This window comes from Oncorhynchus kisutch, linkage group LG6, assembly GCF_002021735.2.
Source record: "Oncorhynchus kisutch isolate 150728-3 linkage group LG6, Okis_V2, whole genome shotgun sequence".
Taxonomy (NCBI): Eukaryota; Metazoa; Chordata; class Actinopteri; order Salmoniformes; family Salmonidae; genus Oncorhynchus; species Oncorhynchus kisutch.
Genome location: NC_034179.2, coordinates 61,115,764 through 61,141,814, shown reverse-complemented (window position 1 = coordinate 61,141,814; position 26,051 = coordinate 61,115,764). Strand labels below are relative to the sequence as shown.

Here is a 26,051-nt window from a genome sequence, read left to right as displayed (position 1 = left end):
ACAATGTACAGAGAGAGAGGAGGAAAGGAGAGAGTGAAGGAGAGAGGATAGTTGAAGGGACGAGAGAGAGAGAAAAAAAAGTGTACTGCATGACAGACATGTTTGAAGGAAGAGTGAAAACACTGCTGATAAGACCATGCTCCATCTGAAATTATAGAAACACATCTGACCACCTGCGGGTTATATGAGTTACAAACAAAAGTACATAAACAAAGTACATTCAAAAGAATACTGAGCAGAACATAAAAATAAATGCCACTGCATTGATACGGTAATACATTATAATTAACAAAAACATTATGGAGGTCTCTCTCCTGCCAGCCTATCTCTTTTTCACTAACTCTCTCTCTCTCCCTCTCTTTCTGTTTTCTAAAGTCTCTGCATGGACAGTTTCCTGACTTGCTTCTTGTAGCGCTCTTCTTACCGCTTACGCCTTCAAAGCCATTTCCTTGCCTTCATGTTGAACACATTAAGTAGTCCTCTCTCTTTCACTCCTTTAATTTATTCTGGTGCTCATCTTCCTGCCTGCCCAATGCCCTGTCTCGTACCCTTCTCCCTCTCTACGTCTCCCGCTCCCTCTATCTATCCCCCTGTCCTTCCCTCCCTATCTCCCCCCAAATCACTGTTCATCTGAGAACCAATGGGGAGCCAGCCAGCAGGGTGAGGCACTTCCTCTGTGACAGGAAGCTGGGGGGGATAATGAGAGAGTGAGAGCGAGAGAGATAATGAGTGAGAGGAGGAAGGGGGGGGTGAAAAGAGAGATAGATGTCAATGTTGAAAATTCACCCATGAAATACAACTCTTGGTGGATTGTGTTTGTTACCATCATACAGTAAAAGGGTAGATTATGTATGCTTCTTTGATTACTTTGACTTTTTTTTAAAAATTTATTTTACCTTTATTTAACCAGGCAAGTCAGTTAAGAACAAATTCTTATTTTCAATGACGGCCTAGGAACAGTGGGTTAACTGCCTGTTCGGGAGCAGAACGACAGATTTGTACCTTGTCAGCTCCTGAACTCGCTCTAAAACCTGGTAAGCAGCAGTGCTCTTTTACACCAAGGAAACTCTTCCTGTCCACTGGAAATGTCACAAGAGAGTGAATACGAACACATACTGTGACCCTTGTGAAGTCCAAGAGTGTATGTTCAAAGTTGAAAGTGGTTTGAAGTGAGGTCAAGTTTAGCTGGAGAGAGAGAGAGAGGTGTTGAGTGGGCAAGACCAAGAAGAAGGGAGTAGAAAGCGGGATGGGAAAGATGAAGTGATAGAGGGAGGGCCATGTTCAAAGACAGACAGTAGATAAGTGCTCTCTTATAGAAGTTGAGTTGATGGGTTGGGTGGGTTAGGAGGTAGAGACAGTCCATAGGGGATAGTGGTGATGTGATTGTTTGAGCAGGGGTTAAGAGTGTCTTGCGTGCAACATCCTCTCGGAATCTCCACACCTCGTTAACTCTGCTCCTAATTACACTCATTTAAACATTGCCACGGAAACACACAAATAATTGTGTTAGCATATAGGACCTTATATGGGCAGGCTGTAACTGAGTGTTTGTGTTGATTGTGATTATCAAGATTACAAGAACTGTATACGGCATACGTGTTTGTGTGTGTGTGTGCGCGTGTGCGTGCGTGCGCATTTGCAAGTTTGTACGAGTGCGTTTCATGTCCCCGTGAGAATTGGTTTGTCAGTCAGTCAGGGCATTATTTACAGTGGGTGTGGTGATGTGAGTAACAAAAACAGGAAATCCACAGTCACATAGGCAGGAAATGCTCCTGCTCAGTGACAGAGTGAGAAATAAACAAGCTAAAGGCCATATAATAGACAAGCGCCACCAGACGATTCTGAGGGGTGGTTCACTTACATAGATCAATATGTTACTGACGATTTGGTAAATATTCTCACATTTAAATTAGCCAAAGTCTTTTTGTGTTCAGAAAGAAAGCCACCTCAGGATTCCCCCTTTCCAGCCATTATTTCCCTGTTTGTACAGTATATGTGGTGTAAATTCACTTTTTTCAAAATATAAGCAATGCACATTCCAACTCTTACATGAATCAAGCTAGCCCTCTTATTAATGATAAATGACGGTTAAATAACAGGCATTGTTTAGTTTCACATTTAGAATTTTATTCTTGGTTCAAACAGTTTCACAAAAAGGGAGTACACTAAAATGATTAGCAGTTTAAAGACACACACATACACAAAATGCAGCTACACACATACAAACACTCACTCATGTCTGCACGTACACACACACACACACGCACGCACACACACAGTGCTAAATGTACAGATGAGGGAAGGGATTTTAAAAGGGGTAAGATTGCAAAAGTCAGATTGACAGAAAGGAATGGAGAGAGGACAAAAATATGGCATCACAGTAACGTCCTTATTCACTAGTATTGGTTTTTGATTGTCTTATACTCTCCTAGGTCATTGGTTGCATTAATCCCTGCTCGACTGTCATTGGTTAAATGAAATCCATGCTTGACTATGATTGGTGATTTCATTTCAATGCTTGATTGTCTTGTTTGATCTGAACAAACATCAAAAGGAATGAGTGAGTGAGTGAAGGAGTGAGTGAATCTGCTGGGATCCAGTTTCAGTTCATCATTTGATTGCCTGGTGCGCTGAGATCAAGCTTAATTGTAATTAATAGTCCAGTAGCAATACTTGATTGTCAGTGGCTGCTTCAGGCCCATACTAGATTGTCATTGGTGGTTCCAAGGTCATCCATGATTGTTATTGGCTGTGGTAGGTCATTGATACTTTTTTTTGGTCGTTTTGTCATTATTAGAATGACTGATTGTAATCGCTTTGGATTGTAACGGATTGGGTGTTTGGGTATCTTAGTCTGTCACAGAGAATAGGTGGATCTTCAGATACTGGCAGGTCTGGTGGTGGTCTAGTGTCATGCCGTAACTGTGTTATTCTCACTGGAGTCTGGTCCAGTACTGACCTAAGTCCTGCTCACTACCCGACACACCAGGAGAGAGATATCCTGGGAGAGAGACAAAGACAGACAGAGAGAGAGACAAAGAGAGAAAGACAAAGCGAAGAAGGATGAGTTAGCAAAGTGGTACCTAAACTAAATACTAGATCTTCACATGCACACATGCTGCAGAGACTCACCTGTGTTGGAGCTGGCAGAGTGAGGGGGAGGTAGGTGAGGAGAGGGGTAAGAGAGGGAGTCAAACTTCCGGGGCAGGGGGGGAGGAGAGGGGGAGGGAGGGAGCATGCAGGGGTAAGAGGGAGTGGACTGGGGGGGCAACGACTGGAGAGCAAAGAGAAGAGGAGAGAGTGACAGTAACAGGACAGGCAGGAAGAGAAAAGAGAGAAGATTGTTAACCAGTGATAAGATTGATGAGACAGAACAAAGATTCAGTGAAAGTTTTGGTTCAAAATGAAAGACTAATAGTCAATGGACGCCACGGGGTTCATAGCACAATAAAAAATAAACATTTGTTGAATTTACCTGCATATTGGAGAAGACTGAGAGAGAGCCGTAGCTTGAGAGAGAGTTGTCACTGCGACTGTGCATCGAGGCTTCATCAAGAAACACAGAAATATGTTTAAAATAATATTGTATACAATAATACACACACACACACACTTGTACACCTACAAACATATTGAAAAAAAATATGGTTTCTTACCTGAGCTGTTACCATGGTGAGAGTGATAGACACCTGTGTTGAAGGAGGTGCTGAGGGGGGCATGTGCCTGAGAACAGGAAGTCCCGCCGCCTGACCTCTTCTGATTGCGCAACTTCTCCTCCCTCCTCCATTTAGCTCGCCGATTGGAAAACCACACCTGTCAATCAATCAACCCAACCTGTAACCATTCAGGTGTGTTTGTGTTGGAATACAACAAATATGTGAAAACTGGTGGTCCCAGAGGACTGGTTTGAGAACAACTCAGGTACTACTTTGGTAGCTGCCATACTCTAATCTGACCACTAAGGGGAGTAAAGGATAAGAATAAAGAAAAGAGGTTTAAAAAGACAGACAGAGTGAACGGTTGGTTACCTGAATGCGAGCCTCTGGAAGGTCGATTTTAGCTGCCAATCTCTCTCTGGCAAAGACATCTGGGTAATGTGTCCGTTCAAACTCTGTGAGGTGGAGAAAAATTTGTCAAGAAGCCCACAATGGTTCACATTAACACACACACACACATGCCCATGGCATTAAACTAAGCTTTTCCTTCATGTTTATTACTGTAATTTAATGTAATCTCCACAGGCCTCAACTGAAGCCTGGGGCTGGGGTTAGACCTTTCTCCAGCGCATCAATTTGCTCCTGGGTGAAACTGGTGCGATTCCTCTGGAGCTTTCTCTTCAGCTGGAGGTGATGCTGGGCGTCCTCTACCTCATCCCTCTCTCTTTGCACTCCTTCTCCTCCTCCCACCATCCGCACGCTCACATCATCCACCACACAGCCATCTAATGGAAAGGGGGAGAGAGATTGTTCTAGAACAGAAGGATAATTGAAGCTCTTTTCTTGGTGAAATGTGTGTGTTTGTGTGTCCACCAGTTACTGTCTGCCTGAGTGTAACAAGCGTTTATGCATCCTCCATATCTCCACATGTACGTATGCATTTCACTGTTTTGTGTTTGTGCACTCTGTCACTGTGTGTGTGTGTGTGTGTGTGTGTGTGTGTGTGTGTGTGTGTGTGTGTGTGTGTGTGTGTGTGTGTGTGTGTGTGTGTGTGTGTGTGTGTGTGTGTGTGTGTGTGTGTGTGTGTGTGTGTGTGTGTTTTGTAGCTGTTGGCACACTGTTTCTGCTCAGTCATGTGGAAGATTCTCCAGCTCACCCTAAGCTGACTCCACGAGTCACAAACACACACACACACACCACCTCTGTTTCCTATCTGTACCGTGCTGTGTTGGTTGATGGTACCAGTTGTTTGGCCCAGTCCAGCTGGAGGTGTTCTGTAGATTCAGCATGCTGAGTTTCTCACACATAACACTTCCCCTTCACCTCTGACCTCTTACTTCTCTCCTCCAATAAGAACACAGATCAGAACTACTGGAAGACAGAGGGAGGAGGAGATAAAGAGAGGGGGAGGAAGAGGAGAGAAAGGTAAAGGAAATAAGTGATCGGGTTTGGAGAGACAGACAGACAGACACACGCTTGTGCATTAGCCTACCACGGCGACACACGGGGAGTTCATTACAAACACACTCAGTAATTAGGAGCTACATCCCCTCCACTCTGACACTGACTATACACACACGCATGAGAGGAGAGAGTAACACTGTCAGCTACCATTAACCACACAGGCAGAACACAACCCCAGATACAAACTACACTAATGATACACAGTCACAATGTAGAAGTAACATTACACACATTATTATACACACACAGACAGAAGGGGAGCGGAAATACGTATGCACAACACTAAAGCTGTACTAGTGATACAGGGGAGCAGAATTACACACAACACTGGCTACACCTGTAATACACGGAGAAGGGGGGAGCACACTCACAACACCACATTACTCTAACCTTAAAGCTAACTTCACATTAATATGGTGCACTGAAAGGGGGGGACAAAAGTACATACAAAAATACACACTGACTACGTATGACAGTGATACCGGCATGCAGAGAATTGGGGCAGAAATACTCACAACACTGTAACTACACTCGAATGACACATGATGATAGAGAAATAGAGCAACTAAACAGTCAATGGGACTTCGGAAAAACACGCTACAATAGGCCCTAATACAGTAACGATGGAAGAGACTAACAACTCACAACACTGGACACACATTATCTTGTTTGTGGGGCAAGATATATGCTCTAACACTATACACTTCACTCCACAATTTACAGTTGATTCATTGATCCGTTAATCAGTGATCATGATTGAGACTGGAATAGCATAAATAAATCCTGCCTTGTCCTTTTATTCAAAAGCTGTGAGTGTGCTGCGCATTGACGGACTCCCAACTATGACTACAACCAGGTATCATAACCAGCATAGAGTCATACCGGTTATAAGCGTAAGACACCAGACAGGCAGATTTCATAAATCGTTATTAGCAGACCTTTAGCTTGAAAACATACCAAGTAAAGTGGGGAAAGGCTATACATTACAGAAGAAGTGGAGAAACCCTGAGGCATCAGTGAGTGAGAGCTAGTTCTCTGACCATATATTCATGGACCTTGCTAGCGGGGTGTATCTCTACCTGTTTGCCTCACAGTGCCTTTCTGTATCTCTACCTCGAGTCAAAGGTCAAGTTGTCTTGGTTCTGTGTGGATCCACCCTCTTTAGTCCAGTTGGTACTTTTGTTATACCTCTCACTGTCTGCCATAAATAGTTCCTATTTGTTTCGTTCAAATTTGCCTTGTTCTCTTATTTGCTCTCTGTCTGTGTCTGTCTCTCTTTCCCCCAAAATTGATGTTGGTTGACAAGTTTAGTGAAAGGACACTCACCTCCTCAAGAGAGAGGATGCCAATGGTTTTCCAAACTTGATGTTTCTCTAGTCTTTCCACTGCTTCCAAGGTTTCGCTCTTCCTCCTCTTCCTCTCTTTCGTTATACCCTCATCCCTCTCCTCTGACCTCGCTTTTGTTGACTGTGTGTGCAAAGAGAAAGAGAGAGCAGGGAGGCGAGCCAGAGTAGAGATGGAGAGAGTTAGACAGAGCGAAAGAGAGGAGGCGAGGGAGGGGGGAGTGGGCCAGGGAGAGAGAAACAAGTCTGCAGGCACTCTGGTCCTCGGAGCGATGGATAGAGAGGGAGAGAGAAGGAGGAGGGAGGGAGGAAGAGAAGGATGACACACAGACTCAGTGTCAGTGTCAGGTCTGGACTTAATGCCAGGAAAAGGGGTGATGGAGAGAGAGAGAGAGAGAGAGAGGAGGGGAAGATGGAGGGAGGGCTGGTAAAGGTATGGAGAGAATGAAAGAAAGGGAGGGTGAAGGATGAAGGGAGGATGACGATCACCTATATCAATTTCAAAACAAGGCCTATTGACACTTTATTTGAAGGTCGGCTTCCAAACATTAATCCATAGTGTACCCATTTTATGTAAAAGCCATATTACTCATGATCTATGAGGTTAACATGTCCTTGTACTGAATGTTTTTAGACATGCACCGGTATGTACTTGTTAATAAATATATAACAAATGATATATAAACGGTCTATGAATAACAACCTATTTAATACAGACATATAAGGCATTCATAAGAACACCGTAGGTAAAGCTTTAAAACTGAAATGTGTTTGGCCTTATAGTGTTCCAACGGGTTTGGACTGTAGAGAGAAACTCTGACCTTTCGGATACAGAGGACAGGGGGAGAGAGACCACTGGCCCAGTTCTGGCTGGAGAAACTGCATACATTTACATTTGCAAATATGAAACAAAGGGTTGCATTCTAGGAACACACAGTTATAGCCATAGTACAAACACTTTGAGTTATACACTTTCATACACAGTACTTGTTTTTCACACACACACACACACACCAGTGACACCCTCACACACCAGTGACACCGTCACGCACCAACTTGGTCAGTCGCTATCCTTACAGACTACGACGTGAGGCCCCTCCCCACATACACACACTCTACACAGTACAAGCTGCCAAATACGCGTGCTACGGAATGTTTGGCTTGGTTTCTCTCTGACTGCACTTTGTCACTCGTGACACCACATTTGCATATTTCATTGGATTAGCCCAGAGAACTAGAGAGTCCTTGACACTACAAAAATGAGAAGAGAGAATGCATCTACAGTTTGAGCAAACTAATGTTGAGTCCTGTGGGGTAATATATCTGTAATACAATATAATATAGTGGCGATGTATTGAGGACAACTCTATTACTCAAATCCCAGTTATCTATCTTTAGTCTTATTTGGTGTCTGCTGATTTTTTGGGCTCCTGATTGGCACAGTGGTCTAAGGCACTGCATCTCAGTGCTAGAGGCATCACTACAGACCCTGGTTCGATTCCAGGCTGTATCACAACCGTCCGTGATTGGGAGTCCCATAGGGCGGCATACAATTGGTCCAGCGTCGTCCGGGTTAGGGTTTGGCCGTCAGTTGTAAATAAGAATTTGTTCTTAACTGACTTGCCTAGTTAAATAAAGGTTAATTGAATACAATTAGAGAGCTCACTATGTTTTACAGTCATAATACAACACCTTTTGCCTGATATTCTAAAAAATACACTACAAACAGATACTTCTTGGGAGGTAGACTGGATTGGATGATTTTCGTAACACACAAGGTTAATGTCAATTACATTTTAATTCAGGAAGTGCCTAAATTTACTTTCAATGAGGATGAGTTTTCACGTTTTAAATTCAAATGTTCTAATCAACCGAATTGATTGAATTGAAATACAACTGACTCAAACCTGAAAACAGAAGTGCACCACTACTTCAAGAACACAGAGAGAGAATGGAACGAGGAAGCTCATGTTATTATTATAAAGACTAGAAAATAAACAAGAAGACTTAAGTATGACTATAAGATCAGAAGAAGAAGAAGAAGAAAGGGGGACAGGGAGGGCATGAGGAAGAGAGAGCGAGAGACAGGGAGAGAGAGATGGGAGGAGGGGGGAGGTGGAGGAGAAGGAGGGTGCCAACATGTTTTATTTCCGGTTGACAAAACTCTGCGCTCTCTCTCTCTCGCTCCCTCCCTTCTTTCCTTCCCTCCCTCCCGTCTAAACTTCCTCTCTCTCTGTCATTCTCTCTCTGTCGCTGGCTACAGAGAATCATCTGAGGTAAGAGATAGATGACATAAAAAAGAAGGGATTTTGTTTTCCAGAAACAATGAAGCAAGAATATAAGATATCTCTGTAAATGTGTTTTAGATGTTTCTATGCATCCTGTCTTTGTATGAGTGGGTTTATGGGCATGTATGTACACTGTATCTTGTGTGTATGCCTGTATGCACAAGTGCATAAACAATCACTTAGGGCCCCAAGCCAATAGGGGGCCCCCAACTCCCCTAAATATATATATAAAAAAGTTTGGGGTCACTTAGAAATGTCCTTGTTTTTGAAAGTAGCGTATATTTTTTGTCCATTAAAATAACATCAAATTGATAAGAAATACAGTGTATACATTGTTAATGTTGTAAATGACTACTGTAGTTGGAAATGGCAGATTTGTTATGGAATATCTACATAGGCGGACAGAGGCCCATTATCAGCAACCATCACTCCTGAGTTCCAATGGCACATTGTGTTAGCTAATCCAAGTTTGTTGTTTTAAAAGGCTAATTGATTATTAGAAAACCCTTTTGCAATTATGGTAGCACAACTGAAAACTGTTGTTCTGATTAAAGAAGCAATAAAACTGGTCTTCTTTAGACGAGTTCAGTATCTGGAGAATCAGCATTTGTGGGTTCGATTACAGGCTCAAAATGGCAAGAAACAATTGACTTTCTTCTGAAACTCGTTAGTCTATTCTTGTTCTGAGAAATGAAGGCTATTCCATGCGAGAAATTGCCAAGAAACTGAAGATCGGGAGGCCCCGATGCACAACTGAGCAAGAGGACAAGTACATTAGAGTGTCTACGTAGTTTGAGAAACAGACGCCTCACAAGTCCTCAACTGGCAGCTTCATTAAATAGTACCCGCAAAACACCAGTCTCAAAGTCAACAGTGAAGAGGTGACTCTGGGATGCTGGCCGCCTCCAACATCGTTTTAGACAATTTGGCCATACTCACAACCGGCCTCGCAACCGCAAACGACGTGTAACCACGCCAGCCTAGGACCTCCACATCCGGCTTCTTCAACAGCGGGATCAATTGACTGATTTCCTTATATGAACTGTAACTCAGTAAAATCTTAGAAATTGTTGCATGTTATGTTTATATTTTTGTTCAGTATATACACTACATGACACAAAGTATGTGGACACCTGCTCGTTGAACATCTAATTTCAAAATCATGGGCATTAATATGGAGTTGGTCCCCCCTTTGCTGCTATAACATCCTCCGTTCTTCTGGGAAGGCTTTCCACTAGATGTTGGAGCATTCCTCAAGGACTTGATTCCATTCAGCCACAAGAGCATTGGTGAGGTTGGGCACTGATATTGGGCGATTAGGCCTGCCTCACAGTCGTTCCAATTCTTCCAAAAGATGTTTGATGGGGTTGAGGTCAGGGCTCTGCAGGCCAGTCAAGTTCTTCCATATCGATCTCGACAAACCATTTCTGTATGGACCTTGCTTTGTGCCCGGGAATTGTCATGCTGAAACAGGAAAGGGCCTTCCTCAAACTATTGCAACAAAGCTGGAAGCACAATCTGTCTACCACTTCGCAGCTGAGTTTTTGTTGCGCCTAGACGTTTCCACAATAACAACACTTACAGTTAACTGGGGCAGCTCTAGTAGGGCAGAAATTTGACGAACTGACTTGTTGGTTAGGTGCCACCCTAAGAGGGTGTCATGTTGAAAGTCACTGAGCTCTTCAGTAAGGCAATTCTACTGCCAATGTTTGTATATGGAGATTACATGGTGGTGTGCTCGATTTTATACACCTGTCAGCAACAGGTGTGGCTGAAATAGCCAAATCCACTAATTTGAATGGGTGTCCACATACTTTTGTCTTGCCAGCTATCTAAACTTGTAGTAATCATGGCCAAATACCGACTAGTCACACAGGGCACTTGCCCAGGGGCCCTGACCTCCAGGGGGCCACCGTTGATTTTTTTAATCACTTTTGCCCGTGGGGTGGGGGGGCCCAAAATGCTAGAGCCGGCCCTGAGTGTGTGTACTGTATATGTGTATGCGTGTGTGTTTGTGTGTTACTTGAATATGCGTGCAGCTTTAGGGCACATTTTTTCAGTCTCTTGTTAGTTCATCCCTGTCACCCTCTCTCGCTCTCTCTCCCTCTCTCTCTTTTTCACTGCTGGGGGGAGGGGGATGGAGGTCACCATAGCAACCATGCCGGGACAAATTAATATCAAGTCCTTAAAACAAAACACACGAGCTTACGTGTGCGTGCGGTTGTGTGTCTGTGTGTGTGTCCTTTTCCCTTTCGTGACTCTATTAACTCTGTGAATTTCCATAAAAGGGGAGGGGCTACATTGATTATGAAATATTCATTTCTATATCCATCTCTCTCACTTTATGTCAATTTCCCCCACTCAATTCACTCTTCCCCTCCTCTTCCTTGCTTTTGTCTTTCCTTCTTTCCTCTCTCTCTCTTCCTCCTCTCTCCATCTCTTTGCTGTTGTGTGCCCCCAGGCACTGTGGCACGTCCTCCCTCCATCCCTCCCTCTCCCCTCCTCTCTCACTGCCCCTGTCACCTTCAATTGCTCCATGGAACTAGACACACTGCCTTAGGCGAGGGAAGAGAGGAGCGAGAGAGGAGACCAAAAGAGAAAGAGGGAGAGAGAGACGGAAAGGGAAAGACAGAAGAGAGAATGAAACCGAGCGGAGGGAAAAAGAGGCAGACAGGGTATGTGTGAGATAGGGAGATAGCAAGAGAAAGGAGAAAGAAACAGAGAGAACGAGTTTGAATTAGAGGGAAAGAGAGAGAAAGGGAGAGAGAGAGGACATAATAAAAAGGTATGGTTAGAGGAGGGGATGAGAAAGTCTCAACTGTGTCGTTCAGCAACATCCTGTGTAAAACTATCCAATAACAGCAACACCTGCTGTTAACCATTGTCCTGACTGAGGAGTCCAACACTGAGAACTAATGGATTCCTGTTAACTAAGATAGCGAATCGGTTCCATTCCCAGAATGTTGTGAGAAGGTCTTTCTATTTCTATGGGTTTATGAGAAAATCTCAAGAAAGGACAAATGAAGTAAATTGCGTAAATAATAAAATGAAGTAGGCCTAAATAACACAATTAAGTAGGATCAATTCGGAATAAGTGCGACACTTTTTGCATTTCCGTCAGCTATAACCTCTTTTGACATCTATCCAAAATATTAGCTCAACACGATACATTTCTGAAATCCTCAAGAAGTTTCCTAATCACAGAAAAAACTGTGTTGATATCATATTGACAGGAGGGATGACACACCCATTTGTGTACAGTGACTCAAAAGCATATTTTCAGTTTGCATTTGGTAGACTGGGACAACAGACTAAAATAACTGGGACACCATTATTATAGTCTCAATTGTACCCCAATGACAATTCAATTCAATTGTGTGTGATTAGGAAACATCTGAGGATTTCAGAAATGTATCATGTATTGGGCTAATATGTTAGATAGATCTCTGAAGAGGTTACAGGAGACGTAAATGCAAAAAGACTCCCACTTTTACTGAATTCACTCAAATAACAGTAATAATCCAATCTAATCCAAATCTTATTTTATTAGTCACATGCGCTGAATACAGGTGTAGACATTACAGTGAAATACTTACTTACGAGCCCCTAACCAATAATGCAGTTTTTAAAAAATAAATAAGAATGAGAAATAAAAGTAACACGTTATTAAAGAGCAGCAGTAAAAGAACAATAGCGAGACTATGCACGGCGGTACCGGTACAGAGTCAATGTACGGGGGCACCGGTTAGTTGATGTAATATGTACATGTAGGTAGAGTTATTAAAGTGACTTTGCATAGACGAAAACAACAGAGTAGCAGCGGTGTAAAAGGGGGGGGGGGGGGCAATGTAAATAGTCTGGGTGGCCATTTGATTAGATGTTCAGGAGTCTTATGGCTTGGGGGTAGAAGCTGTTAAGAAGCCTCTATGACCTAGACTTGGTGCTCCGGTATTGCTTGCTGTGCGGTAGCAGAGAGCACAGTCTATGACTAGGGTGGCTGGAGTCTTTGACAATTTTTAGGGCCTTCCTCTGACACCGCCTGGTATAGAGGTCCTGGCGGTGTCAGAGGAATAGTTTAATCTTCCGCATAGGTCGTCGATTTTATTTTCCAAAGATTGCATGAAAGGAAGTGGGGATTTATTTGATTGCCTACCAATTCTAAGGCCCCTTTTTCTGTGCCGTCTCTTCGTACAAATGACGGGATCTGGGCCTGTTCCCGGGAGAGCAGTATATCATTCATGTCGGGCTTTTCGGACTCATTAAAGGAAAAAAAGGATTCTGCCAGTCCGTGGTGAGTAATCGCACTTCTGATGCCCGGAAGTTATTTTCGGTCATAAGAGACCGTATTAGCAACATTATGTACAAAATAAGTTACAAACAATGCAAAGAAACAAACTAAAAAACACGATTGGTTAGGAATAATTAAAACGTCAGCCTTGGTCTCTCTGGCGCCATCTTAACAGTACTAATAACAGTACTACAAGAAAACATTTATAGGGCATAGTACTACAAGTACCAGAGCCCTGCCTAACTTACAGGGGGTCCCAAATGTGAACTGGGGGCTGCGGTCCAAAGACTTCAAAAACACACCCTCATCCACTTACCCTCGCCTTAGATGACTTAGAAACTCCCCATAATTCAATTTGCGACGATTGCACATTCGCTAAGAAAAGTCAGCGAAAACTTAAAAACAACATCAATGGAGAAGTCAAGATACAAGTGTAAGTAAAAAGGAATGCAAATAAGTGTGACATTTTGCTGCTACGTAAAGGTAAATATGTTTTTGTTTGGTTATCTTTTGGAAATTGTAGAAGAAGAAAAAATATATATTCTTCAGAAGTTCCAGCTAGGCAGGATAATTCATTTGCTAGCTATCATATAATTGGTATATATTATTAATTATATATTTAATATAGACATGCACTCGTAATTGACTGTAGCCATATAAAACACCCACAAACTACCAGTGGCTGAAAACACAATCATCTCGGGATGAACGAGTGACGAATTTCCGGCCAAGGGGAGTCCGTTTAAAAATCATTCCTTCCTTCCTCCCTTGCCCATTACCCTGCAAGTGTATACTCGTCAGACGTGATGAAATGTCATCAGAAGTGTCCACTTAATTTGAGGGCTGAGGGGATAAGGTGTCGTTAAGTGTTTGGCCAGCACATTTACATCACAATTTGGCACAGTGCATTATTTATGACTGTTTAATAGCCTTAACATCAAAATAGAAAAAAAAGCTATTCACCTTTAATAACCAAATGAAGTAGGCCTGAATAACACAATTAAGTAAATAACAACAATTCCAATGACAATATGGAGAAATTGGCTACATAAAATGAATCAATCAATCAATCAATGAATAATAGCCCATTCTAATCATATCAAACTCCGTTCATATGACCAAACATTGAAAATAAATTATGCTAAACCTAAACAAAATACTTCCTTCTCATATAATAAAATAGGAATGAATTCATGATTTCATCGAGGCATTAAAAGTTAAACTGATGTAACTGCCCTGAAAATGATACTGAGTGGAAATAGGCTAAGGTGGCTCTGGCGGGAGGTATGTGGTAGGAAGGAAGTCGGGAAACGAAAAAGGGGGGGTTTTGAAGAAAAAAATCTCTGCTGTGGTTTCTAGATTGTTCGTTTCAAAATGTATCCCACTCTGCCCCCAAGCGTTAGGTTTCCAGAACAACATAAGCATACGTTATTCATTTATGTGAAAATAATTCCCCCCCCCATGCTGAATAAATTCCTTAATAATAAATATCACGTTAGTCTGTCGTTCCCGATATTAGTATGTATATCATTTTCGGACTTTACAATGGTAAAGGCTACAGTGGTGTGGTTTTCCATCCTCCCTGGTTTCATATGAGTGGGCAAGATGCATGTCAATTGCATTGGGTTTTACCAAACAATGCTGCCTGCCATTCCTTGCCGTATGTTTATACACCTCAGGTGTCCCTTTACATTGCTGATGAAAACTTTCGTAAAAATCTCTTCATGCGCGCTCCGGTATGGAGGTTTGCGCGGTCGCATGTCAACGTGGCGCTTCAAAGCCAATCGAAATCAGTCTCGGGCTCCGTTAATCCCATTTCCTCGTTTCTATTGGTTTATTTTCTTGTCAGCGTGTCTGCGAATGGTCGATTGAGAAAGCGTGGCACCGCCTCCTTTATTGTAGAATTTAAAGAGGCAGGGAAAGTGCCAACGCGTATCTTTACAAGCCCAGAAAAAACCGTGATTGAGACGTGTTGCTAAAAATTGGTACGTGTTTTATTATTATTATTATTAATAATGCATGAACGTATATGCTCCAGTAAAGAAATTGAGTGATTTCGGTTGTTTAAAATTTAAATTAAAAAAACGTTGTGTAGTTTATGCCAAGTTAAAATGATCTTGAAGTAGCCTAAACTCATTGTCTTAAAATATGTAGGCTACCTAACTGCATCCCTTTTTGCTTTAAAACATTTTTTTTAAATTCATTCACAGGCTTTATTGATGTAATTTATTGTTGTATTCATTATTCAGAAGTGTTAAGACAACAGACATTGACTGATTAATCCTAATTCATGTCAGGACTCAAGACAGTAGCCTATAAATAGGGCACAAAAGTTGAACACACTTTTTTATGACCATATGTATCACTGTTTGCATTAAATAAACAGTTATTGTCTAACCCAATAATGTATTATTTTGAGTGAGGCCCATGTGTCTGGCAAGTATCATCTCTGTCTATTTGTAGGATAAATTCTGTTCAGTCTGCTGTAGTGTCTCTCTCTTTCTCCTTTTTTCTTTCTCAGGACAGAAGATGCTGCTGCAGTCACTACCTTCCCTCATTCTCATCCTCGGGGTGGTGGTAGCTGTGCCCGCTAAAGAGAAGCGTGTCCATCGCCATAGTGACCTGAGTGACCACGCCCATGACGACTCCACTGGTTTCCATTATGACCACGAAGCCTTCCTGGGCAAAGAGGAAGCCAAGACCTTCGACCAGCTGACCCCTGAGGAAAGCAAAGACAAACTTGGGTACATTATGTTACAGAACTCCCAGGCAGGCAGTGTCCCAAATGGCCAATATGCACGACTTTTGACCAGGGCCCATATTTCCTATGTTATGCATTACTATAGACCAGGGTCCATATTCCCTATGTACAGCAGTACCTTTGACCTGGGCCAATAGGGCTCTGGTCAAAAAGAGGGAACTATGTATGAAATAGGGTTCCATTTGGGATGTAGCCACACTGCAAAGGTGGGCTCCCGAGTGGTGCAGCGGTCTAAGGCACTGCATTTCAGTGCAAAAGACATCACTGCAGTCCCTGGTTCGAATCCAGGCTGCATCACATCCGGCCGTGATTGAGAGTCCCATAGGGCAGTGCACAATTGGCCCAGGCTGTCCGGGTTTGGCCGGGCTAGGCCGTCATTGTAAAAATAATTTGTTCTTAACTGGCTTGCCTAGTTAAATAATAAAAGTATAAATATGCAATATCCTTATTTGGGTATTATTTTAATGAGCTCTGCCCCAAACAAGACCAAATTTGGTTGTAAAATGTTACGTTCCCCAGCAAGAATCAAACATTTTGACCAAACAAAAGGGGATCTAACAAAGACTCACTGACAACAACCAAAACTAAACAGTTGGGGTTTTAGGAGGGGTTCTGAATGACACTCATGGGGGTGTCCACTGAAAATTGCATAGCAATAAAAACTGGGACCTAAAAGACACCCACCATGAACACCCACTAAATTTGCCAAGTAAGAGGCAAACAAATGAAAAACCCACACCAAACTTAAAGACCGTAGGCAAACCAAAAAGTTGAGCAAAATGAAAACAGGAAAGATCAGACAAAGGAATGTTTTTCTATAAATCAAATAGGGAGTGCCAACTAAAAGTGTTGACCCTACACATCTCTCAAGACAACTGGAGCACTGGGCCAGCTGCTCTTAAATATCACTTGGGTCAGTACAGGTGAAACACCTTCTGACTAACAAGGTGACACCAATCGGTGCACCCTACATGCTAAAAGTCCAAACTCAAAACATAAATGGAAAAAAGAAAACCTGTAACAGATGTATATACAGTATGCCTTATCAGAAATATACTCTTAGCATTAATTTGTCATCCAATTTGATATGCTCCTATGAACTTCACGTTGGTGCTCATGGGTCCTTTTACATGGAAATGATCTTATACAGAAACCCAGCATAAAACCTCAAGGAGCAAGCAATGCAGATGTAGAAGCACAGTGGCTAGGAAAAACTCCCTGGAAAGACTGGAACCAAGAAAGACACCTAGAAAGGAACCAGGCTCTGAATGGTGACCAAGTTCGCTTCTGTAGGTAGTAGGCTTAGTTGGCTTGTTCTGTCCCTTTGGCAGGAAGATTGTAGATCGCATCGACACAGACAAGGATGGTTTCGTGAGCCATGGTGAACTGCACCAGTGGATCAAACACAGGCAGAGGAGGTACATCGAGGAGAATGTGCTGAAACACTGGAAGGAGTACGACCAGAACAAGGATGGGAAGATCGGCTGGGAGGAATACAAGAACACCACCTACGGCTACTACCTGGGTACGACAAGGGAGGGGGTGTGTGTGGGAGCGTGGGCAGCCTAAATTTGAGGTGAATGAGCGAGGGGGTGGGACTTCAAAAGGGCAGTCCAAATTTACCAGAGGTGTATAGTCCGCATATAATTAGTAGGCTTTATGGGTGTTAAAGATTGTTGGAATGATGGGCAGGTTTTGGCACAACCAAGATACTATATGTAGGATCAAATTTGATATAATTACTATGTAATATAAGGAGAGATTGATCATGAGCTACAAACACAATCCAAAAATGAGATGGGAATGAGAGAGGAGAGCTGAACATGACAGTACAGTAGTGGCCATACAGCTATGCGATAGTGGTGTCATCTTAGGCTCGTATTGTTAATACAAAGGCAGGGGAAGGGGTTAGTGATAAGTTTAGCCTATTAGATCATAACAAGTAACATTACATGGACAGGGGAGACCTGATCCTAGATCAGCACTCCTACACTGAGACGCTTGATACATACGACCCCTGATCTTTGCTTTACAAAGCCATGTCTTGACTCTGAGAATGTCCTCCGCTCCGTTGCAGATGAGGAGTTTGACGACGTGGATGACAAGGCTAGCTACAAGGCCATGTTGACTAGAGACGAGAGGCGCTTTAGGACAGCTGACCGCGATGGGGACGGCATCGCCACCAAGGACGAGTTCACTGCCTTCCTTCACCCCGAGGAGTACGACCACATGAAGGCCGTTGTTATACAGGTCAGTCAGAGGACTGGGATCAGTCACAAGATCAATCAAATTCTGAGGAACATCCAGATGGTGTACTTTTTTCTCCAGCCCACTTCTAAACTATTTTATTCTGTTTCACTTCAGGAAACCGTAGAAGACATTGACAAGAACGGTGATGGAAAGATCACCCTTGACGAATACATTGGTTAGTCTCTCCTTCAACTTACTACCCTTTCCAAACAGAGAACATACAATATGTCATCAACCAAATGTAATAGTTTTTTTATACATTTTAATATGAGAACAAAAAATGAAATATTTTATTACCATCTATGCGTGATATTCTTGGGTCCACAACCAACTATATGTTAAATGAAAGTGCTGGTATGCTGGTATGTGTACACAAACAGAAGATAACCCAGAGATGCACAGCTCCTCGGGTACCCCCAGACGTTTCACAATTTTGTTGTAGCCCTGAACTAGCTCATAACCCCTGGAATATACTTTAAAAATACAACACCTACTGTACAAGCTGTAACCTGTTCTCCATCACAGGGGACATGTTCACACCTGAGAATGGAGAGAGTGAACCAGACTGGGTGCTGACGGAGAAAAAGCACTTCACAGAGATCAGAGACACCAACAAGGTACACTAGTCTGCTGCTACTGGATCACCTTAACATTGACAACATCCTCTCCTTATACATTACTATAACATCACTATTTAAGTCAGTACACTTACAGTACCCTACCTCTCAGACCAGCAATGTCAATACTTACACACACACGCACCCCTCTCTCTGTCAACATACTAAGTTAACAGGTTTGTGTCTGTTGTGTTGTTGTCAGGATGGTTTCCTGGATAACCATGAGGTAGCTCAGTGGATCCTGCCAGGAGAGATTGACCATACTGACAATGAGGCTAAGCACCTCATCCACGAGACAGACACAGACAAGGTACGCATCTTCCCAGTCCTACTGCCTGATCTCACCCTTACCACAAACTAAACTTACCAAACCTGTACACCCATTACAATAAATGTTTCCTAATCCACTTCCACACACAATCTTATCCCCTCTGAAGCACCCCTCCCCATCCCTGTACCCCTCTACAACTCACACCTCCTGTGTTCCCCTTTCTACCCTCACCCCACATCTAACCACCGCCATAGCTACAACTATCGTGCAGTGCATACCCCCACCCGTTCACACCCCTTCCAACTCACCCTGTAGCATCTCCCCTTCCTCTCTGACCTCACACCTTCCCCCAACCTCACACCGACTTCTCATATGAAAACCAAATAACATCCTGTTACAACTGACCACTGTATTTGGTGACATGTGCAACGCATAGGCCTATCCTATGTAAATATTAAATGACATCTGTGGTAATAATACAAGAACAGTCTCCTAGCAGTTTAAATTAGGAACTTTGAAAAATAGTAGCTTTTATGCTAAAACAAAGATGTTTACATCCCAAATGGCAACCTATTCCCTGTAGTGCAGTACTTCAGCCCTACTGACCCTGGTCAACAGTAGTGCACTATAGGGAAAAGGGTGCCATTTGCGACACTACAGACATGAGCCTGGGAGCAGATTCAGGGCTCTCTCACATCACACACTGTCAGCCTGAACACTGCTAATAATCAACATAATGGAATTAATTGGGGGTAATGACCTGTTAATTATAATGAATCTCTTTCTCTCCATCTGTCCTTCATTCACACTTTTCTCCCTTTCTCACTGTTATCTATCCATTTCTCCCTCAATTTCATTCCACTCTCCCTCTTTTTCATCCATCTCTCAATCATGACGCAATGAATGGTGGTGGGCGGGACCTGAAACTTGCCTCCTCCGCGATTGGACGAAACAGGATGACAAAATAACCAAGAAGGAGATTCTGGCTAATTGGAACATGTTTGTGGGAAGCCAGGCGACCAATTACGGAGAGGATCTCACCAGGAGACATGACGAGCTTTGATGAAGTCATGCGAAGGCTTAGGGAGGGGTTAAGGGCTCCATGCAAATGGAGCTCCGTTTGCGCAATTCTATGTACTTTTTGTGCAGCCAAATTTTTGGAACGCACCGTATACGTACTCTGTTTGCATAGAGCCCTCTAGGGAGAGGGATTTCCAAAATACATATTGGGGTTTTGTATTGTGAAAGGCCATACACTTATAATGGAGAATACTGTTACTATTAAGGAGTTGGGTAGGGGGAAGTTCTGATGGGAAAAGGTCACAGGTCATATTTATACAGTTAACGGTAACTGGTAACGGGAGCATGGAGATGTTTACACACGCGGATACATAACCACAACTACAGCCTCTCACACACAACACAATCATGCTCATGTGTGAATAAAGACACTCCACAAGTCAACAGGCTTATTTTTTTAACAGCATCATATATAGAATATACACTTGGTTCACAGGGTGGAAGGAAGGGAGGGGGCAAAATTGAATTACACTTGTGGTGAAACATTTCTCTGAATTTTAAATAAAGCCATGTTGGTTTTTCTACAAAAAGTTTTGTTTTTCTTTGACATGACATTTACTGTCCTAAGCAACTTAATTTGTTTCCTGGTGCTTGAATGGAGTTTACCACACCACTGCCACCTGCTAAATGGTCTGTTAGTTTACCCAGATTCCTTCATTCTCCTCTCTTAGGATGGACGTCTCTCTCTCTCGGAGGTCATGGACAAGGTCGACTTCCTTAAGTCAAGCACGCTGACTGACTACGGAGGTATGTTGGCGGATGAGGGTCACCAAGAACTCTGACCTCCTTGACCCCAACACAGCCAATTTAACTTGATATACGGTACAGGCATGAATTGGTGTGTAGGCTGTTTGATGCGTGTGTGCCAGAGAAATAAAAATGACATTTCTCAGGGCTCTACAGTACGACCATTTTACTTGCATATGCACCTACACACTATGTGTGGTCAGGATTCTTTTTATTTAGGAGCACCAGTGTGCCTAAAATTAATACCTCAAATATTTTACCTTCTAAATTTCTTTGTGTGCACCTATGTGCTTCTCAGAATAGAACCCTGTATAACAAAGCTTCAAAATAGCAGTTGGAATTCTCAGACTCCATACAAGAACAGACAACCGTATGTACAAATAATCAAGTATATGCCTTTGTCATGTTGACCGTCGTCTCTGAACCATCACACCATCATTACGGGTCGAGCCTCTTTAGCTTTCAGTCCCACTCCAGAGCCTGCAAACCCAGTTCCACCCTGGGAAGGAATAAAATAGAAAATATTATATTAACATATGACGGTCTTCAATTACCCTTACAAACTAAGTACCCTGCTCGGTCTTGTACGTACACTCTTTTAAACTCGAACACACGCTCCAACACTCACCCTCTGTAGTGGGATGATGTCCTTCTCTGTGAGTTTGTCTCCGGTAATCGGGTCCGTCATGTCCTTCCTGATCAGCCTCTCCACACACTCCTGAGTCACCACCGCTCCACTGGGAGAAGGGAAATAGATTTAAGAAACTGAAGAAGAGAGGTAGTAGAGGTGGTCCAGTAAATAAAAAGGAACCGAAGAGGGGTATACTTACGAGGGTTTGAGAACGGAGCAGGGGACACTGTTACCCAGAGTGTCTTTAGTCACGGCACACAGGTACCTCTCCTGGGAACAACATTACACAAGCTATTAACCCAATGAGCCCCACTAACGCCGACGGGTTTTGGATTTCTAACCCCTTTTGAGCTATATACTTCTGGGTATTGGATTTGTCCATTTCTTCTGCATCTGTTGATACCAACAGATGTGTGATTAAGGGGCTGAGCTAGAACAGTGTTTGTGAGACAAGGATGGATCCCGGTCTTACAAAAATGTCTGTAGAGTCCGAATGGTTTGAGCTACACACCATTTATGAAAATCATGAACCTGTTACATGCTCTACTCTAGGACGCTCACAAGCATCATTAGAAGGCAAGGGGTTTTTCTACATAGATCATAGGAGATCCCAGGACAGTGTAATAAGCTTATATAGTTGCTAACTCCAAACAGTAGTCACTGACTAGTTGTACATTTATTTCCCAGTGAGCAAAACATTTCTGTATTTACAGCAATCAAATTCCTTTTGCGCAGGTTTTTACTTTGGTGGACCTTTTTTTTTTTATTGACACTTGTCATGAAAACTCATGAATGCAACTATTTATGTAAAAGAGGGACATGCATGGAGTTAGAGATAACAATGTGTAACAGTGTGCAGAGGTTGTGGTGTGGTCAGGCACTGACCTGGCGTGCGAGCAGGGCCACTCGGTCCAGACTGGGGTCCAGAGGAGTGAAGTGTACGTTGGTCAGCTCATTCATCTTCAGAGGCCGGCCAGACATGGGACACACTACCGTCTTACTCTGAGGGGGGAGAGAGCGAGCGATGATTGAATTTGAACTCCTCTTTATTGGGTCAATAATTTGCTTTGCACAAACCCATTGAAATAGCAAACCGCTAAAATGTATGGTGGAGAGGGAGAAGGAAAGACCAACAGATCAAACACCTGGGGACAAGCTGACCTCAGAGAGATAACAGATAATAGAGAGATGGAGAACAAGAGGGGACAGACACAGGGAGCACGATGACATTGACATTTGGACAAGAAACCTAACAAGCTCTTGGCAGTGGAAGAGTCAACAATTGTTTCCCTAGGACAAAGGTCAGATCCTCAGTAAAGAAAAACAAGTGACCAGACAGCTGTGTTGAATGAGAGAAATGAAGAGAAAGAAGTAGAGTGAAAATGTGGGATAAGGGCATGGGGTAAGTCAACACTTTAGGACTTTGGCTTTCACTCACAGGTTTCTTGAGTATGGTGGGTTTGGCCTCTGGGGTGAGACTGGGGATCCAGAAGCTGGGCAGGGCCTGGGAGGAGCTGGTGCCGGCAGCAGGAGCAGCGGAGTCAGCTTTTGATGTACTGGCTGATGTACCCGCAACACTCTGGCTGTCTGACTCTTTGGCCTGGCCTGAAGAGATAGGTTAGGTTAACTCAATCTACTGTTCTCTGTCCTACGTTCCTTCCAAGCTAGTAGACACACACTTACCAGAGGTAAAGGGGTTGATGGGTTTGGACACGATGCTGTTCTCCCGGGTCTTGAACCTCTCTGCTATCCCCCTCTCCTCAGATTTAGACTCCAGACGACTGTCACTCTTCTGAGTCTGTTTCTGCTTCTCGTACGCCTAAATGAACAGTGAGAGGGTCAGATGAAGACAGATAAAGCTCGGTGCTTATTATCGGATGTATTAGGTTACAAAAATGCAACTTTTTTTTTTTATATCTTGTTAATGATATGTTAGAGAGACTAGACTGAATGTTTCAGGACCTGAATAATCATATTTGTCGGCCTTATGAATCATATCATCGACATGATATTTTTTTAAAGTTGGATTTTGTAACCTAATACATCCGATAATAAGCACCGAGCACCGTTGACATAGCGGTACAGGATTCTAATTAACAACTTGAGGACTTCACATGTTGTGGTCGTCATCATCTTCAAAGTTGCTTCCGATGGTCGCAAGAAGCTAAATTAACACGACGAGCCTAATTCAAATGTAAAAGGCTTTGAAAAACAAACAAACTTGGTACACGCTCAGTGCTCTATTGACATTTCAGAGAAAAGTGTATACTGAAATTCTAAATGTCATGTCTCAAAATCGATATCCATCTTACCTTCATATTGTTTAATATCCTGCGGATTCGAGAAGAAATATAACATGTCTAAAGGGAAGGTGAGCCTGTCAGTAGCCTTAAATCTTGCACAGAATCCAGCCTAGCTGAAGCGATTACATTTTCCAGATTTTGTTTCACCTTTTTCTTTGACCTCCATTGATTTAGTCACCCCAATTCTGGCCATCCTACAACCATTGGTTTCGTTAAAGGATTATGTACACAATTAACATACCCATTGGTCAAAATATGCGATTGGCCACTAATTAATTAAATATCTATCGAGTGAGAGAAATAAAACTAGTCTCGGTGTTCTGTACTATTTCCCAAACGGGACCATTTTAAAGCCAGTTACCTTCATTTTCTTGGCGATCTCGGTCTTCTGGTGGAGTATGTACTCCAGGATGGCCTGTTTTTCATACAAGTATCCATCTGGACTGGAGATACAACATTAACGTTTTTACGACACACAAACGGATTATATACGAGTTACACAACAATGATGTGTTGTGTGAGACAAGGGGATTGCGGCTTACGTTACAACGGGGTCCCTGCAAGTCTGGAGAGAAAGGCAACAGCAGTCGAAATCCTTTATGGCATCCTTTCCTAAACGCACACTTTGCGTCCCATAACCCGATGCCGCTAGATAAGAGAGAGCAGATGACGCTTAGCTGGCATGAACAGCTAACGTTAAACCAACGTTGTAAAGACTCACCAGTGTCCTTCCTTTTCTCGTGGTAGGTGTAAACGGCTCCCGCCGTACAATTTTTCCCATGCCGAGTCATTGTCCGCTAGAGGTAAAAACACGTTAGAAAGACTAGTTATCTAACGTTAAACAACTTGCTAGCTACCAGAAAACATGTAGGTTAACATGCAAGTCTTAGCTAGCCAACGATAATGCTAACCAACGCCAACTGGTCCCACGACCAAACGTCAGCACCAAGCTTTGATAGTAAATTAATAATAATAATTACCCTCTTTGCATGGAACTGGGTAGTAGTTGATTCTAAAGAACAATAATACTATAAAAAATAAAAATAGCTTCTTTATAAACAATATGTGCGTTTACAACACTGTGTCCGTTTCTAGCGAAGGCAATCCTGCGGATGTTGGTACGCCAGTGAAAGTTGTTCGAGTCGTCTTCTTCATGAGTTGATTGTTGGATCCCATCCAATTTTTGGTGCATACACCGCCACCTACTGTACTAGTGTATGAGGGCATTCACGGCCTACCTACATTCAATTATTGATACGGTAACACAACATTGGGGAAAAGGAAAATTGCCCAGCCAACTATTAAACCTAAAAATAAAAAAATACTACCCCCATTCCACTATTTAACCCTATCTAATCCAACAGTCTGAGAGGACAGAACACTACCACTCCACACCCCTTGTAACTGTTCTGCAGTAAATCCTCGCAATCCCAAGCACTTCTCTGCCGCTGGCACCACAACCTCCTTTCTGTGACTTCCAATCCATTCCTGCAGTACAATTGATAACCATGGCTATGAATGCTAAAAATCCCACCTTACTGAAGCACATATTCTTTCTCTTTCCCTCTCATACTCCATCAGTACATGCTCCTCTGTTTCCTGGCAGTAATCACACCTTCTTGTTGGATGCTTTCCTATCACATTTAACTTCTTATTCAACTGGCTGAGTCCTGCTCTTAATCTTGTAAAGATGGCCTCCTCTCTTTTGTCTCTTCCTGCCGTCCGCCCCTCCGTGACATTCCACTGTACTTGGAATAGATGCCTGCCCTTAGGGTCTCTGTTACACTGCTCCTACCATCACTGCACCACCACATCAGGCCTTTTGCCTCTGCCTTGCTCATTGAAACTTCAATGTCCACCACGTCACTGCTAAGGGTGTTTAGCCAGTACATCAGTTTTAATAATGTTCTGAGAATGCAAATGTGAAGTTATTTGAAGGTAAACATTCTAGGAACATTCTCTAAATGTTGTGAATGTTTTGAACGATATGTAAAGGTTATCTTGAGGTTTTTTTAAATCACCGCTAGCTTAGTTTCTGTTTTGAACAGATAGGATACATGGAAATGATTTTGCTTAGGTATTAATCATGCAAACACATTTCTTTCTTATTGTGGCACAGCATCAGTGAAATTCAAAACGGTGTCTTCTGTTCTTTATCCATGGAATTAGTCTACTGCAACACCAGGATGGAGCAACCATACCACGTTTTTTTGAACTCATACAAAGCTGTTAATTTTATTCTAGTCAAATGTGCCCCATTTCAAAGAATACAAACACTTATTAAGATCAGGTGTGGCCAATTAGTGGACACAGCCAACAAAGCTGAACACAGTTAACAAGAGAGGATAGAGA

At 42.8% G+C, this 26,051-nt stretch overlaps 3 protein-coding genes across 6 annotated transcripts; 1 reads left to right on the top strand and 2 right to left on the bottom strand.

Annotated features, from left to right (window-relative positions):
• Positions 1–2,686: 2,686 nt before the first annotated feature.
• Positions 2,687–6,796, bottom strand: pax10 (paired box 10). 2 transcript variants are annotated; one of them, XM_031827076.1, is made up of 8 exons: positions 6,447–6,796; positions 4,876–5,027; positions 4,274–4,441; positions 4,029–4,111; positions 3,657–3,813; positions 3,476–3,546; positions 3,133–3,274; positions 2,687–3,001 (listed from the first exon to the last, which is right to left on the bottom strand). In XM_031827076.1, exons 2-8 carry the CDS (start codon positions 4,961–4,963, stop codon positions 2,934–2,936), a joined length of 777 nt encoding a protein of 258 aa, XP_031682936.1. In that variant the 5' UTR covers positions 4,964–5,027; positions 6,447–6,796; the 3' UTR covers positions 2,687–2,933. The 2 variants fall into 2 exon arrangements, with proteins under 2 accessions (XP_031682936.1, XP_031682937.1); XM_031827077.1 differs by having other exon boundaries at positions 4,876–5,024.
• Positions 6,797–14,912: 8,116 nt separating this feature from the next.
• rcn3 (reticulocalbin 3, EF-hand calcium binding domain) lies at positions 14,913–20,918 on the top strand. 3 transcript variants are annotated; one of them, XM_020486165.2, is made up of 9 exons: positions 14,913–15,024; positions 15,561–15,783; positions 17,132–17,325; positions 17,878–18,050; positions 18,165–18,225; positions 18,576–18,667; positions 18,870–18,977; positions 20,690–20,835; positions 20,875–20,918. In XM_020486165.2, exons 2-8 carry the CDS (start codon positions 15,569–15,571, stop codon positions 20,798–20,800), a joined length of 954 nt encoding a protein of 317 aa, XP_020341754.1. In that variant the 5' UTR covers positions 14,913–15,024; positions 15,561–15,568; the 3' UTR covers positions 20,801–20,835; positions 20,875–20,918. The 3 variants fall into 3 exon arrangements, with proteins under 3 accessions (XP_020341754.1, XP_020341753.1, XP_020341755.1); XM_020486164.2 differs by having other exon boundaries at positions 20,690–20,913; XM_020486166.2 differs by lacking the exons at positions 20,690–20,835; positions 20,875–20,918 and adding an exon at positions 19,894–20,490.
• Positions 20,399–24,886, bottom strand: nosip (nitric oxide synthase interacting protein). Its single transcript, XM_020486173.2, has 10 exons — positions 24,680–24,886; positions 24,421–24,496; positions 24,242–24,347; positions 24,061–24,142; positions 23,080–23,215; positions 22,835–23,001; positions 22,282–22,398; positions 21,596–21,666; positions 21,394–21,502; positions 20,399–21,264 (listed from the first exon to the last, which is right to left on the bottom strand). Exons 2-10 carry the CDS (start codon positions 24,488–24,490, stop codon positions 21,193–21,195), a joined length of 930 nt encoding a protein of 309 aa, XP_020341762.1. The 5' UTR covers positions 24,491–24,496; positions 24,680–24,886; the 3' UTR covers positions 20,399–21,192.
• Positions 24,887–26,051: the final 1,165 nt, after the last annotated feature.